Here is a 14,734-nt window from a genome sequence, read left to right on the forward strand (position 1 = left end):
CAGGATGTTCTTCCTAATGTTTAGGTGGAATCTTCTTTCTTGAAGTTTGAATCCATTGCTCCGTGTCTGCTTCTCTGGAGCAGCAGAAAACAATATTTCTCCCTCCTCCATATGACATCCTTTCATATATTTGAACATGGCTATCATATCATAGGGCTGGGAGAGATTCCTGCTTTGAAATCCTGGGGTGCCCCTGCCGGTCAGTGTAGACAGAACTGGCGCTGGATGATCCCCGGTGCTCTGACTTTGCATAAGGCAGCTGCCTACGTAATTATGGTCGTCGTTAAAAGGTAAATAAACTCATTAAATTAAAAGCCAAATCTGTTAAAATGCAAACAGCATATAATAAAACCTCTTCCTCTTCACCTTCTGCAAACCTTATCCTATTCCACAAGAGCAGACCAACTGAATTACTGCAATTGATTGCATCTTTCCAGTCGGTTGTACTCTTTTCCCAAAGGTTGCAGGATGAAGCCTGCCGTCTTAGTGGCTCAGACCGCCCACCTGCCCCCCCCCCCCGTCTGCCCATGCCACCCTGCAGGAAAGACTTCCTAAAGGGGTTGTGCCAGTCACGAGGGCCGCTGTGTTCCCGGAGAAAGGTAAACGGCTGGCTGACCCTTCAGACACAGAGGCCACGAGATCCCACATGCCTCCCGCCGAGTTCTTGACATTTGACGGCTGTGATGGACGGTCACAGTCTAAAAATACAGGCCCCGGGCACCGGCTCAACCTCGTGCGGCCAGTAGCGCTCCCCTCCCTCTGGCACAAGAGGTCCTTTTGCTGCCTACTCCTCCTCCTCTCAAGGGGCTTGGCCTGTAGCCATTCTTTCCGTCTCCCAAATCAAATCATGGAATGGTTGGAAGGGATCCCCCAAAGGTCATCTAGCTCAACCCCCTGCAATGCGGGAATCTTTTGCCCAACACGGTGCTCAAACCCACCACCCTGAGATTCCATGTTCTACCAACTGAGCTTTGTGATAAACTCATCTCATCGTTTTATTATCCGTTTGTTAAATCTGTCCCTCGCTTTACCTCGCCCAAAGCGACTTAAGAACTAATTAGTGATAAGGAAGGAGGATAGATTAATTGATTAAAAATTGAAATATATACATTCCTGGTAAAAAACAATAAGTTAAGGGAAGAAATAAAAGATAGAAGAATTGAAATAGAGTTGATTTAAGTTTGGGAATTGGAATTATGAAAATAAATACTGTATATAGATATATAAATATGAACATTATGTGCAAAGTAGAAAAGTTAATTTTGAGTATTAAAAAGGGTTATATTATTACTGTGGAAATTGCCTAACTGATAATTAACAAGGAACCCAGAGTGGGGGGAGTCGGGGAAGTTCAAATTGTTATGAAAATGATATGAATTAAGAAGTTTTTTTGTTCTGAAGTTTTTTGTTCAGTATTTTTTTTCTTTTCTTTTTTCTTTCTTTTTTCTTTTTTGGCCTTTTTTAGGTCTTTTTTGCCTTTTTGTTTTATCGCTCTAAGTATGAATGTAATTTGATTATGATGTATTCTCAGACATGAAGTTAATGGAAAATGAATAAAAATTATTTTTTAAAAAACAAACAAAGCGACTTAAGAATCGGACAATTACTTAATTTTTTGCTGCTGGTTTTCCTCCCCACCCTGCAAAAATAAACCTGCTTGCATAAAAAATTAAGAAGGTGAGAAGAGGGGGCCCTGCTCTGGATCTTCCATCAACCAGGAAGATTTAAAACCAGCGCCTGAGGAAAATGTGTCAAGGAGACAGTGCCTCTGAGCACGTGCAGAGCACCAGCAGCCTTTGGATTTGAGGCCTGGAGCAAGGGCAGCCATCACGGTGTCCTCCTGCAGCCGCTATCACCTTCAGCCAGCCTAGCCAAGAGTCAGGGATAATGGGAATTGTAGTTCTTGACGCCTGGCGGGCACCTTGTTGGCTAAGCCTGACCCGGAGCTGAACTTTTTATGTTCTGGTTTTACCTGCTTCTCGCCAACAGAGGGAGCTCACATCCCAAGGGACCCGGTGACCTTGGGAGCCAGATCTTTTCAGAATCACAAAATTGGAGGGGACCTCAAAGGTCACCAAGCCCAACCCCATCTTACGGGCCACAGGGAGAAAAACTGTCCCTGTCTGGAGGTTAGCTTGGGTATTGTCCCCTGGAATCCTGGCTTGGCCTTGCACCCCACACACGTTTGAACCCATCCCTTGACTGGAGAATCAGCTGGGTGCAAGGGGAACTGTAGTGCAAGACAGAGGGCACCCCGTTGGGGAAGGTTGGCGTGCAGGTTTTTAATTGGGGAAGGGTGTCCTTTCCCAGCTCAACCAGGAGATGCCGAGGGACAAGAACTGGGTTCTTCTGCACTCAAAGCAGGTGTCCTGTTGTTCTTGTTTTGGTGTTTTGTTTTGGGTTTTTTTGTAATTACTTCATTAAAAATACTATCCCCAGGGAAGTTCGCCTGGCACCTTCATTATACACCTTTAGGTGCCAGGAAAAAAAAGTGTTCATTTTTAACCAGGCCTTTGATTGATCTGATTTACACCCTGTTTTTTGGGGGGGGCACACTATTGGGTTGTTGTTTTTATTTTTATTATGTATTTTGTGGTTTTATATCTTGATTTTATTCTGTGAACCGCCCTGAGGACCCACCCCCTGGTATAGGGCGGTATGCAAATTCAATTAATAATAATAATAATAATAATAATAAGCTGCTTGGTTGCAGGAAACCTCAACAGAGTTTACAAAAAGATTAAAACGGTTGTAATTGTTAATTAAAAAACCTGAGCGTTCAAGAAATCAAAGCCAGCAATAAACTGAAAAAACCGTCAGCGTACCTAGTTCCACGTACCTAGGCAGGCTTGTCTAAGCAAAAATGGTTTTAAAGGTAAAGGGACCCCTGACCATTAGGTCCAGTCATGACCAACTCTGGAGTTGCGGCGCTCATCTCGCATTATTGGCCGAGGGAGCCGGCGTACAGCTTCCAGGCTATGTGGCCAGCATGTCTAAGCTGGTTTCTGGCAAACCAGAGCAGCACACGGAAATGCCGTTTACCTTCCCGCCGGAGCGGTACCTATTTATCTACTTGCACTTTGACGTGCTTTCGAACTGCTAGGTTGGCAGGAGCTGGGACCGAGCAACGGGAGCTCACCCCATCACAGGGATTCGAACCGCCGACCTTCTGATCAGCAAGCCCTAGACTCTGTGGTTTAACCCACAGTGCCACCTGCGTCCCTCTAAAAAATGGTTTTAGCAGGCATCAAAAGTAGAGCTGCAAAGGGCCCTGGCTGGTGTCAATCAGCAGGGAGTTCCAGAGAGTAGTTGCCTCCATATTAAAAGATTGATTTCTTACAAACGGGTGTTACATGGTACCTGGGACGGTGCCAGTTCCGCAAATCAAAGCGGCTGAAAGAACACATTTTATTTATTACATTTCTCTGCCACCTTTATTTTCCATTTTGTCTTCACAACAACCCTGTGAGGTAGGTTAGGCTGAGATTTGACTCCGAGGCCACCGAGCGAGCTTCATGGCTGAGCGGGGAGGATTCGAACCCTGCTCTCTCCCAGCTCCTAGTTCGACACTCTAACCACTGTGCCACATTGCCTCTTTCCATGTATGGGGTAAGGCAATATCCAGGTAAGACTTGTCCCAAGGTTAATAAGGACTTTGTATAGTGGACCTAATGGTCAAGGGTCCTTTATAGTAATAGTAACACCTCAAACCTGGACAGGTAACGAATCGGAACCCAGTGCAGATCCCCGAACAAAGGTGTTCTATGCCGACAGGGTCAGCAATCGCGCTGCAGCATTCTGTGCTAACTTCAGCTTCCAGATCGGGTTGAAGAGAAGCCCCACAAAGGCAGTCTAGTCTTGAGGGCAGATCCCATGGACTTGGACCGCTGCGCCACCGGCTGAAGTTGCCCGGAAGTCCTAGAAATGACCTCGGAAAATCCCACACACTGCCACATTTAATTTCAGGACGCTGAGCGAAAGGTTCCCTCATCACAAGGGGTTGGGCAGAGTGCTAATCCCTCCCCGTTCTACAATCCTTCTATTCCGTGATTCAAGAAACGTAAGGAGATTCTTCGCTAAAAAGGGTGTCCATTTCAAATCCCTTTGGGAGTCCCAGGGGTGATGGATAACTGCCATATAAAACAGAGGTTCGAGTCCAAGAAAATGCCAACGTGGCTGAACAGTAGCGTAAGTCCATTCCCCCCCCCCACTGAGAAACTGCTCTGTTCCCCCATCCTGGCTTCCAGTCTCCCCTTCTTGAAACCCACACACAACCCAGCACCCACTTTTTCCTCCTAGGTGCTGGAGGGAGATGTAGGTTGCGGACTATTTTGGGAGAAGCTGAGCCAGGTGCCAGCAGTGTGTGTGTGACTCAAGTCTGCGGGGGGGGGCATCCCTGGGGAGGGAGAGGTGTTTGAAGGGCACCAAGACTTCTCTAAAGGCCACCCAAGGGGACAGCTGACACGAGACTTGGGGGGAGGGAGAAGCAGGGAAGACCTTTTCCTCTCCCCTCCCCCCCCCCAACCTTCTCTCTCTGGCTATGAACTCAAATATCAGGTTTCTTACTCCCCGCCCCCAGGAGAGAGAGAAGCCTGTGGATTGTTGTGATGTCAAAAAAAAAAGCCACAGGCCAGTAATATCTTTACGAGCTCCGGCCAAAATGTCACAAAGGGGCAGCGAAGAAGGTTTGAATGCATGTAAGTGTGAATTGCAGGGGGTTGGACTAGATGCCCTTTGGGGATATCCCTCCCGCCTCCTCAGTTCTGCGGCAGAAGGCGGAGTGGAAGGGGTAGGAAGCAGGAGGAAGGAAAATGAGCCCCCCCCCCAACAAAAAGTCTGAAGTTTGTAGCACTTAAGGAGTTGCAAGGAGAACGCTTTGCAAGTCTTTGTTATCAACAGAGATGGAGGTTAATTTTAGGTGGTGCGTGAGGTCAGTTGAAGGGATTGGGCTGCGTTGCCTAGTGGGTGGGTGGGGGGGCAACTAATATCTCCCCCACCTTCCTTGGCTATGCCTTGGTTAACAAGCAGGTGTCTGGGACTACAACTCCCATCAGCCGCAGGAGTCCCCCTCCCGCAGCCCAGCCTACCTCGCAGGGTTGTCGTGAGGGATCAGAGCTTCGCTTCGCCTTGACCTCCGTGGAGGGAAGGCCATGCTGTATATTGCATTTATCTCCCCCGTTTTTCTCCGAGGAGAGAAATGGGCTGCTCCGAGATCACGCAGGGAGCTTCCTGGGCGAGTGGTGGGATTTGAACCCTGGTCTCTAGCCTGACACTCCGACCAATAGGCCACACTGCCTCTTTTTTAAAAAAAGCGATCGATAACAAAAAGCAGGGTGCGGACACCGATTTGGAGACAAAACAAATCGTTTCTCCGCTGTCAAAAAAAAGAGAAGAAGCGCTTTGCCCTTTCCACGTCCCTTAGGACCGGGGAGCCAAGGGGATATCTAGTCCAACCCCCTGCAAAGACGGTGGGCTTCCTTTGCGCCCATTTTACGGAGAGGGACCACGGAGGCGCGTGCCTCGACCTCCCCCCTTTCGCGACCCCGCCCTGGGGGGACCCAGCCAGGAGCCTCCTTCCACCCCCGCCCTGCCGGGTCTGGTGCCAGCCGAGCCCGCCAGCCAATGGGAGCGGGCGGGGCGGGGCGTGGCAGGGGGGGACGTGCTGCTTGCTTTGCCCCCTCCCCAACCCAGCGCAGCCCTGGCCAAACTGCGGACCTGCCAGCTCTTTGCACGAGGGTCTTCCTCAGTCCTCCTTCCTCGCGGCTTTCTCCTTCCCCTCTTCTCTATATCTCTCCCCTCTTTACCCCTCAACTTTCTTTCTTTCTTTCTTTCCTTCTTTCTTTCTTTCTTTCTTTCTTTCTTTCTTTCTTTCTTTCTTTCTTTCTTTCTTTCTTTCTTTCTTTCTTTCTTTCTTTCTTTATCATCTTCTCCCCCTTGGTTCCCTCTTTGCCCGTCTCTCCTCCTTCCCTTCCCTCTGTCCCCTCTTTGGAATTATTCCTCTAGCTCACCATTTCACCTTTCCTCTGCTTCCTTCACTCTCCCTCTCTTTCCTCCCTTTCTTCATTCTTTCTTCCATTCCCTTCATTCCATTAAACTTTTCCCTCTCTCTCTTTTCAGCTGCTCTCTCTCTCTCTCTCTCCACCTGTTCCCCCCCTCCCTCTCTCTCTCTCTCTTCCCTACTTTCCTCCCCTCGGGACATTTCCGGACTCCCCTTGTGTTTTTTTGTTTTGTTTTCCAATTATTATTAACTCCACACCTTCAATCCCCGCCTTGACCTTGACTTTGGATTTAAACTTATTTCCCAAAAGAAGAAGGGCAAGCCTTTAGCGAAAGAAAAGACGACTCTCTGTGTCATCTCAAGCGGGATTTGAACTCTCCACAGAGATGCCAGCTGGTTTCCAGCAGATACGGAGAGAGGACGAGGATGAGGTAAATGTTGGGGTGGGGTGCGGGGCTGGAGGAGAGGTGGCAGGTCTGCACAGAGGGTGGGGAGGGGATTAATGCTGTGAGGGTGCTGAGACCCAAAGCTCAAGGAGACCCATAGATCTGGGAGCACATTTTGGGCGGTCATTGCTTCTTCTGGGGTCCCTCGGAATATTCCATTGCCTACAAACGTCTCTTTAAATGCCTCCGAGTTGTGACTTCAAATTAAGACTTGGGTTTCATGTCGTATCATGCGAGCAACTATTTATACCTCTTGGTTCAGGGTGTTCCTGCAACTGTGAAATGAGGGTCATGTTTACTCGGAGGTTAAGCCACGCTGCCTTCAGCAGGGCGTCTCCCCAAGTCGCTTTTCACCCAATTGCGGCTCTCAGATGCCTCCAGAATAGGTGCTGACTGCATTCGTTACAGCGGGTTGGTCTGGATGATCCTCAGGGATCCCTTTCCGGCCCCACAGCTCTGTAATTCTGTAATTCTGTGGCCCGTGGTCCTCGCACAAACAAGTTCTTTGCGGTGTCTGTTTAGCGTCCCCTTCCACCCCGTTCTGCTTTCGCCTGCACAACGACCTTGCAAGGTGGGAAGAGAGACAGTCTTAGTTTTCAGCCAGAGAGGCGTCAAGAGAATTCAGCCCTGATTTCACATCTAGGGATTTTTGAGCTTCTGTATCATTCCCCTCTCCCTGCCCCTGAGAATATTGCCTCTGAGCATCTGCAAAGTGCCTTTTAAGGCAACCCTTGTTCTCCGCAGAATAACCACGCCCAGTAGACGCAGAAGAATGACAGAGCTTGTGGGTTCCCGGGATGGGAGGGAGGGCGGAAAAGGGGCCTCTTGCAAAGAATCCAATGCATTTTTCATGTTGTCAAAACGGAGGGTTTCTAGACCTCATGGAATTTCGGGAATCAAGGCACCAAGCCATGTTTACTAGCAACGTTTTTAATGCTCAGTGAAGAAACCAGATTTTTTTATGGGGCGTTTAATGGATTGTCTTCTTTGAGGCGCACCTGTTGTGACCCATTGTGGCCTGGAAGGAATATATATATAAAAACCATAGAGTTGGGAGGTACCCAAGGGTCATCTAGTCCAACCCCCTGCAAAGCAGGAATCCCTGGAATGCTTCCTTTTGTTTGGGGACAGTCTCGGCACTTGGGTGCCAGGTTGCAAGGAGCTGTGCCCGGCCCAGCTCCTTTCGAGATGATTCCTTGAGTGGATTTCATTTTGGATGCTCGGGGTCCGAGTGCGAATCGTGCCCGTTCGTCACCACAGGCCGGATCCCTTGGTCACGTGGAGGGAGCGCAGAAAGCTGCCTTATACTGCTCCAGACCATTGGTCTGCCTTCCCCCGGAGGATTTCCGCCTGTCAGAGGCCGGCCATCTAGCAGCATTGAAGCAGAGATGCTCAGGATTGAACCCGGGATCTTCTGCAGGCAAATGGTGGGCTCTGCCACAGGGCTAAGCCCCCCACCCTACTCCAGAACAAAAGGCGATGAGAGGGGGGGCTGGACTGGATGTCCTTTGGGGGTCCCCCTTCCAACTCCACCATTCTGTGATGATATTAGAAGCATGCTGCCTTTGAGAATACAGCCATCATGGCTCCAAGGCATTTGTAGCCTTACCCTCTTTTAATGCCATCTGTATTGATGCCCTCACTACATCTCATGGGAGCGAATGACCTATGTGCTGCGTGTAGCTTGGTTTGCTTACGTGAGTAACGCAGGGACACAAAAAGCTGTTGTGTACTGAGTTGGACCGCGGGTCCATCTATCTCAATATTGCCTGCACTGATTGGCAGCAATTCTCAAGGGTTTGGGGCAGGGGATAATGCCAGGTGCTCTGTCCCTGAGCTGTAGTCAGACCCGCTGAAAATAAAGCAAGATTCTAGTCCTCATGTTTCTGAGTGAAAGCCTGAAGGTCGATAGGAATGCAGGAAGTTGATATTCCACTCCCTGTTGTCCCTGAAAGCCCTGCAGCTCCCTCTCTGCCCCACATTATCTCATCTATTCCCCCAGCTCTGCAGGAATCTTTTTTCCCAGCGTGGGATTTGAACCCACGACCCCGAGATTCAGAGTCTCACCAGGCTCTACCGACTGAGCTGTTTTCGTCTATCGTTCCTTTAACTTTTCAAAAGTTTTTGCTTTTTATTGTTTGGTCTTTTTCTCGTAAAGCCTTCTGACCTTCTTATTTTTTAACCATCAAGGTTTGTATACATTTTAATAAATGCATGCGTCCGTGTAGGCAAATGATGCATTCATTTGCATAATTAAAACCGTTCCCAAACCGCTGGATTTCTGCAGCGTTCTCCCCACCCCCTCACCCCGCTTGCCCAATTATGCCGCTCTGTTGAGAGAGACGCCATCAAACAACCGCGGTAATTATAACCCCTATAAACCAACCTGAGTAGCTGTTTAGGAATTTCAATTACTGTGGTGTGTTCTTATGGGAGGAAACGCGACTGAACCAATCCCTAACATTGCATTTTCTGCTGCAATTCTTAGATCAAGCCGCAACACCCCCCCCCCCCACAGCTCTCCTGCATTACTAACTTGAAAAAACTGACCTTCAAACGACCCTGTGGAGCAGGCCGCTCTTACGCCCACTTTGCAGGTAGAAAGACTGAGACTCAGAGAGATGATAGATAGATAGATAGATAGATAGATAGATAGATAGATAGATAGATAGATAGATAGATGATAGATAGATAGGTAGGTAGGTAGGTAGGTAGGTAGACTTGCCCTAAGTTGCAAAGGCTCAACGCTCTTTTCCCCTTCTATCCCAGGTGCCATTGGTGTGCAGGGCTAGAGAACAAAACAGGCAGGAGAATGAATGCATAAATATTACCTTTATACAGTTTCCTGTATTCTATCCTCCATCCAGGTAGCACGATCAGACCTTAAGGGTACATCTCAGCTGCGAGCTGATTAATAATAATAATAGTAATAATAATAATAATATTTTATTTGTATCCCGCCCTCCCCAGCCAAAGCAGCGAACGACAGGTAAAAATAGCACAGTGTACATAAAATCGCACAGTCAGTTAATTAAAATACATTCTAATAATAATATTATCGGTAAATACTGGGGGATGTTAACCGGAGAATCGAAGCAGTGACAGGGGTTCAGTTTGGACATATAAGGAGAGCGGAAAGCTGGTTTTGGAAATGGTTATAAGTTGAATTGATTTGGCTATGATTTGTAATAACTTGGAAAATCAATAGAAGTAATTGGCAAATGCCTTAGCTGCCATTTCTGCCTTGGGCTGGATGACCTTGGGGGGTCCCTTGCAAACCTACAGTTCTATGATTCTGCGACCCCAGCCTGGAGAAAAACATTAAAGGAAGTTGGGGCTTGGGAGAGATGTTTGCGCGAGAGTACATATAAGACACCATTTACCCTCCGGCTGGAGCGGTACCTAATTATCTACTTGCACTTTGATGTGCTTTCGAACTCTCACCCCGTCGCGGGGATTCGAACTGCCGAGCTTTTGATCGGCAAGCCCTAGGCTCAGTGGTTTAACCCACAGCGCCACCCGCATTTTCATGCGCTGCTCTGGTTCGCCAGAAGCGGCTTAGTCATGTTGGCCACATGACCCGGAAGCTGTACGCCGGCTCCCTCGGCCAGTAAAGCGAGATGAGCGCCGCAACCCCAGAGTCGTCCGCAACTGGACCTAACGGTCAGGGGTCCCTTTACCTTTACCTTTACATATAATACAAACAAGACACAGTACACACATTACAACATAAAGGTAAAGGGGCCCCGGACCATCAGGTCCAGTCGTGTCCAACTCTGGGGTTGCGGCGCTCATCTCGCTCTATAGGCCGAGGGAGCCGGCGTTTGTCCGCAGACAGCTTCCGGGTCATGTGGCCACCATGACAAAGCTGCTTCTGGCGAACCAGAGCAGCACACGGAAACGCCGTTTACCTTCCCGCCGGAGCGGTCCCTATTTATCTACTTGCACTTTGATGTGCTTTTGAACTGCTAGGTGGGCAGGAGCTGGGACCGAGCAACGGGAGCTCACCCTGTCGCGGGGATTCGAACCACCGACTTTCTGATCAGCAAGCCCCAGACTCTGTGGTTTAACCCACAGCAACATAAACACACCTTAAACATTACTTCTGACTCTTCTCATTTTACTATTTAACGTTTGTTAATCTGTACACAGTTCGTTTTTATTTATTTTTAGCTTTCCCTTTTCTGTTATGTAAATTCTGTTATGTACTCTCTTTATATTTCAAGATTCATTCTAAGTCTGCCAGGAGTTTACCATTATCACAATAATTTTTAAGGTATTCTGAACTGAATTTCCTCTTAATTTCCCTGTCATCTTTGCAAGTTGTAAATATCCTACCTACAGTATTTTGCTTGCCAGTCGGTTTTTGTGGGGATGTTGTTATCACTTTCCCAGTTCTTTACTATTAAAATCCTAGCCACTGTGGTTGCGTACATGAAAAGAGGTCTAAGATTTTTCTTAATTTCAATAGATGCAATTCCTAATAAGAAGGCCTCAGGTTTTTTATTTCTTGTGAATGAGAATTTGAATATCTTTTTAAGTTCATTAATATATGGTATCCCAAAATTCTCGTAAACAGCTCCCCATATATAGTCCCTTTTCAATAGGCAGGATTGGGCCCAGAACGGGTTGCATCTGTGCAGGGTGGATTAAAAATCAATGGTTTTCAAATGAATAAATAAATAAAAATCGGATTTTTAAAAAATAAAAATCGGATTTAAAAAAAATTAAATCAGATTTTTAAAATAAAATGCTTTTGGGGGGGAAATCATTTTAGATTTCTATTTAAGTTACATTATAGTCCAAATGCTACTCATCAGGAAATAAGGATTTGTTTTAAGTTTTTCATGTGTGCTAAAACTCAGTCTAAGGGGTTGGTTTTTTATTTTTATAAACACCATTTAACCACATCAGTTAACATGGATACATATGCTACGATGTTATTCTTTTAGTTAAATAAATTGTTTGAATTGTTATTAAGGAAATGATTATTTTTCTCCTTCCAATAAAGTACAGCAGCAGAAAAGTTGTCCAAATATAAACAGTTCAATTATTAAACCTCACAATAATTTCATAATTATCTGTCAATGTATTTCTAATAGTAAAACCAAATCAGTATTTTTTATATATAACTGCAAAAACTACTCTGAAAATTTATTATTCCAAAAACGAAGCCTTCATCTGGTTTGTAAACACTGTATTAAGATTATACCAGCAAGAATGAGTCTTTCTGTAAAATAAATAAATAAATGATTTAAATCGAGTCTTAGTGACTCGTGATTTAAATCGTGATTTATATCAATTTGATTTAAATCAGATCCACCGGAGCAATTGTCTGTCGTTCTGCTGCATGTGCAAAGCAGATCTACCTTCTGTGACATCACGGAAAGCACACGCATGTAGGGAGCGTGACCTGCAGCAAGCGCAATACCCTAAATTCATTATGTGGCCGTGTGACTGCTGCATTGCATCTTGCGATTGGCACTCTGCTACCTAGCAGGGGAACAGGATCGTACCTGCGTCGCCTCTGTCATTTAGCTCATGCGCAAACAAGCGCGCTTCACACCGATCTCTTACCTCATGTGTGCCTCGCCTGCGTTATTCAGAGCACCTAGAAATCCTGCAATATTTAGCCTTGGCATCCTGGAATATTTTAGTGTGTGGCTCGGGTCCTGCTTATAAACGTTATTTTAATTTATTAAGTCGCAGAACGGTTTGCATTATATATATAAAATAAAATGCTTAACAAAGTAACAAACTAAAAAAATACATATACACCCACACCGATTTAAATGGCCATAGATTTAAATAGCCAAAGGCCTGGGAGAAGAGGAACATTTTTGCCTGTATATTGAAGGCACCAGGCGAACCTCCCTGGGGAGAGTGTTCCGCAGACGGGGGAGCCACTGCAAACAAGGCCCTGTTCTTGTGTCGCCACCCTCCAGACTCTCATGGAGGAGGCACACGAAGGAGGTCCTTGGGTGACGATCGCAGGGTCCCGGGTGGTTCAAATGGGGGAGGTGGTCCTAAGCCGTTTAAGGCTTCATAGGTCAAAAGCAGCCCTTTGAATCGGGCCCAGAAATTAATTGGCAGCCAGTGCAGTTGGGCCAGGATCGGTGAAATAATAATAATAATAATAATAATAATAATAATAATAATAATAATAATAATAGTAATAATAATAATAATATCTTATTTATACTCCGCCCATCTGGCCGGGTTCCCCCAGCCACTCTGGGCGGCTTCCAACAAAACATTAAAATACAGAAATCCATCAAACATTAAAAGCTTCCCTAAACAGGGCTGCCTTGAGATGCCTTCTAAAGGTCTGGTAGTTGTTGTTCTCTTTGACCTCTGGTGGGAGGGCATTCCACAGGGTGGGTGCCACTACGGAGAAGGCCCTCTGCCTGGTTCCCTGTAACTTGGCTTCTCGTAGCGAGGGAACCGCCCGAAGGCCCTTGGCACTGGACCTCAGTGTCTGGGCAGAACGATGGGGGAGGAGACGCTCCTTCAGGTATACTGGACCAAGGCCGTTTATGCTCCAACCGTCTTGCTCCTGTGAGCAACCTGGCCGCTGAATTCTGCACTGGCTGAGGTTTCCGAACCGTCTTCAGAGGCAACCCTATGGCATAACGCATCGCAGTAATCAAACCTAAAGGATACCAGAGCGTAGACAACAGAAAGTTAGACTCACCTAGTCCAGATAGGGGTGCAGCTGTATGCTTGTGAAACACGGACCACGTATAAACGCCATGTTCAACTCTTCAAAGGATTCCATCAATGGGATCTCTGAACATTTTTACACATCACTTGGGAAGACAAGCAAACTAATGCCAGTGTCCTGGAAGAAGCAAAGATCACCAGCGTTGAAGCGATGATTCTTCAACGTCAACGTCGTCGGACTGGTCATGTTGTGCGGATGCCTGATGATCGTCTTCCAAAGCAATTCCTCCATTCCAAACTTAAAAATGGAAAGCGTATTGCTGGTGGTCAACAGAAGAGGTTTAAAGACTGTCTCAAGGCAAATCTTTAAAAATGTAGTATAAACACCGACAATTGGGAAACACTGGCCTGCGAGCGCTCCAATTGGAGTACAGCCTTTACCAAAGGTGTCATGGGCTTTGAAGATGCTCGAACTCAAGACGAAAGGGAGAAATGTGCTAAGAGGAAGGCACGCTTGGCAAACCCTCACCGTGATCAACTCTCGCCCAGAAACCAATGTTCCCACTGTGGAAGGACGTGTGGTTCCAGAATTGGCCTCCACAGTCACTGCTAAAACCGTGTTTATGGAAGACAATCTTACTTACGAGGGATCGCCAAAGAAGAAGAAGACGAAGAAGAAGATGATGATGATGAAGAAGAAGAAGAAGAAGCTGGGCCACGAGCTGTCGTGGACAGGAGGCCCCCACATTGCACACTTGCTCCTTCAGAAGGTGTATAACCCCCACAAGATCAGGCCAACTTCCATCAATGCAGGATTATGCCCATATTTTGGATTTTCCTTTTGGCTGGGAGAGCATCAATTTCTCAGGTGAGACTCCACCAGGCTAAAGAGTCTCTGATCTAGAAGCTTTGGTCCCTAAACCTGCTCCCGTAGGGCGATGCTGAGCTTTACTTCCTGGCGAGAGACATTTTCCCACTCTGCACATACTCAGAGGAACCATCTCTCAAATAAATAAAAAGCTCATTTTTTTGCATTCATACCCCAACTTTTTTCTCCGAGGAGCACAAAGCGGTTTGCATGCTTCTCTTCCCGCTCCTCATTTAAACCCCACAACGACCCTGTGAGGTAGGTTAGCCTGAGTAAAGGCAGGGACTGGCCCAAGGCCAGTGAATTTGGTGGCTCAAGGGACTTGAACCTTGGTCTCTCCCAGGTCTCAGGCCAAAAAGTAGACCTGAGTTAGTCATGTCCATTAATTTCAATTAATGGTTCCCTCGGTGCTCCATACTGCACAGAATTCACCATAATTAAACATGACAAGTAAATATTGGGTTGTGACTGCTTGCAAATTGTAGACCCAACCACTTCCCTTCCTTCCTTCCTTCCTTCCTTCCTTCCTTCCTTCCTTCCTTCCTTCCTTCCTTCCTTCCTTCCTCTCTCTCTCTCTTTATTAAAAAAACACATTAATTTTATTTTACCTAATAATATGCATGAACATACAACACAAAGCATTAGGTTCAAAATCAAAACTACATTATTATTATTTTCCTTTAAATCTAGACACACAGATTCATATTAAATCCTCAATGAATCACTTTACATAGACAAGGATATAAATATTTACAACCT

At 46.6% G+C, this 14,734-nt stretch overlaps 1 protein-coding gene across 1 annotated transcript in view; it reads left to right on the forward strand.

Annotated features, from left to right (window-relative positions):
- The first annotated feature begins 5,685 nt into the window (after positions 1-5,685).
- SLC2A4 (solute carrier family 2 member 4) overlaps positions 5,686-14,734 on the forward strand; it is a 45,239-nt gene continuing 36,190 nt past the window's right edge. Inside the window, exon 1 of the mRNA XM_035135432.2 lies at positions 5,686-6,429. Coding sequence (XP_034991323.2) covers positions 6,385-6,429 — 45 coding nt within the window. The 5' untranslated portion in view covers positions 5,686-6,384. The remainder of the gene's footprint in view (positions 6,430-14,734) is intronic.

Source organism: Zootoca vivipara, chromosome 13 (assembly GCF_963506605.1).
Source record: "Zootoca vivipara chromosome 13, rZooViv1.1, whole genome shotgun sequence".
Lineage (NCBI taxonomy): Eukaryota > Metazoa > Chordata > Lepidosauria > Squamata > Lacertidae > Zootoca > Zootoca vivipara.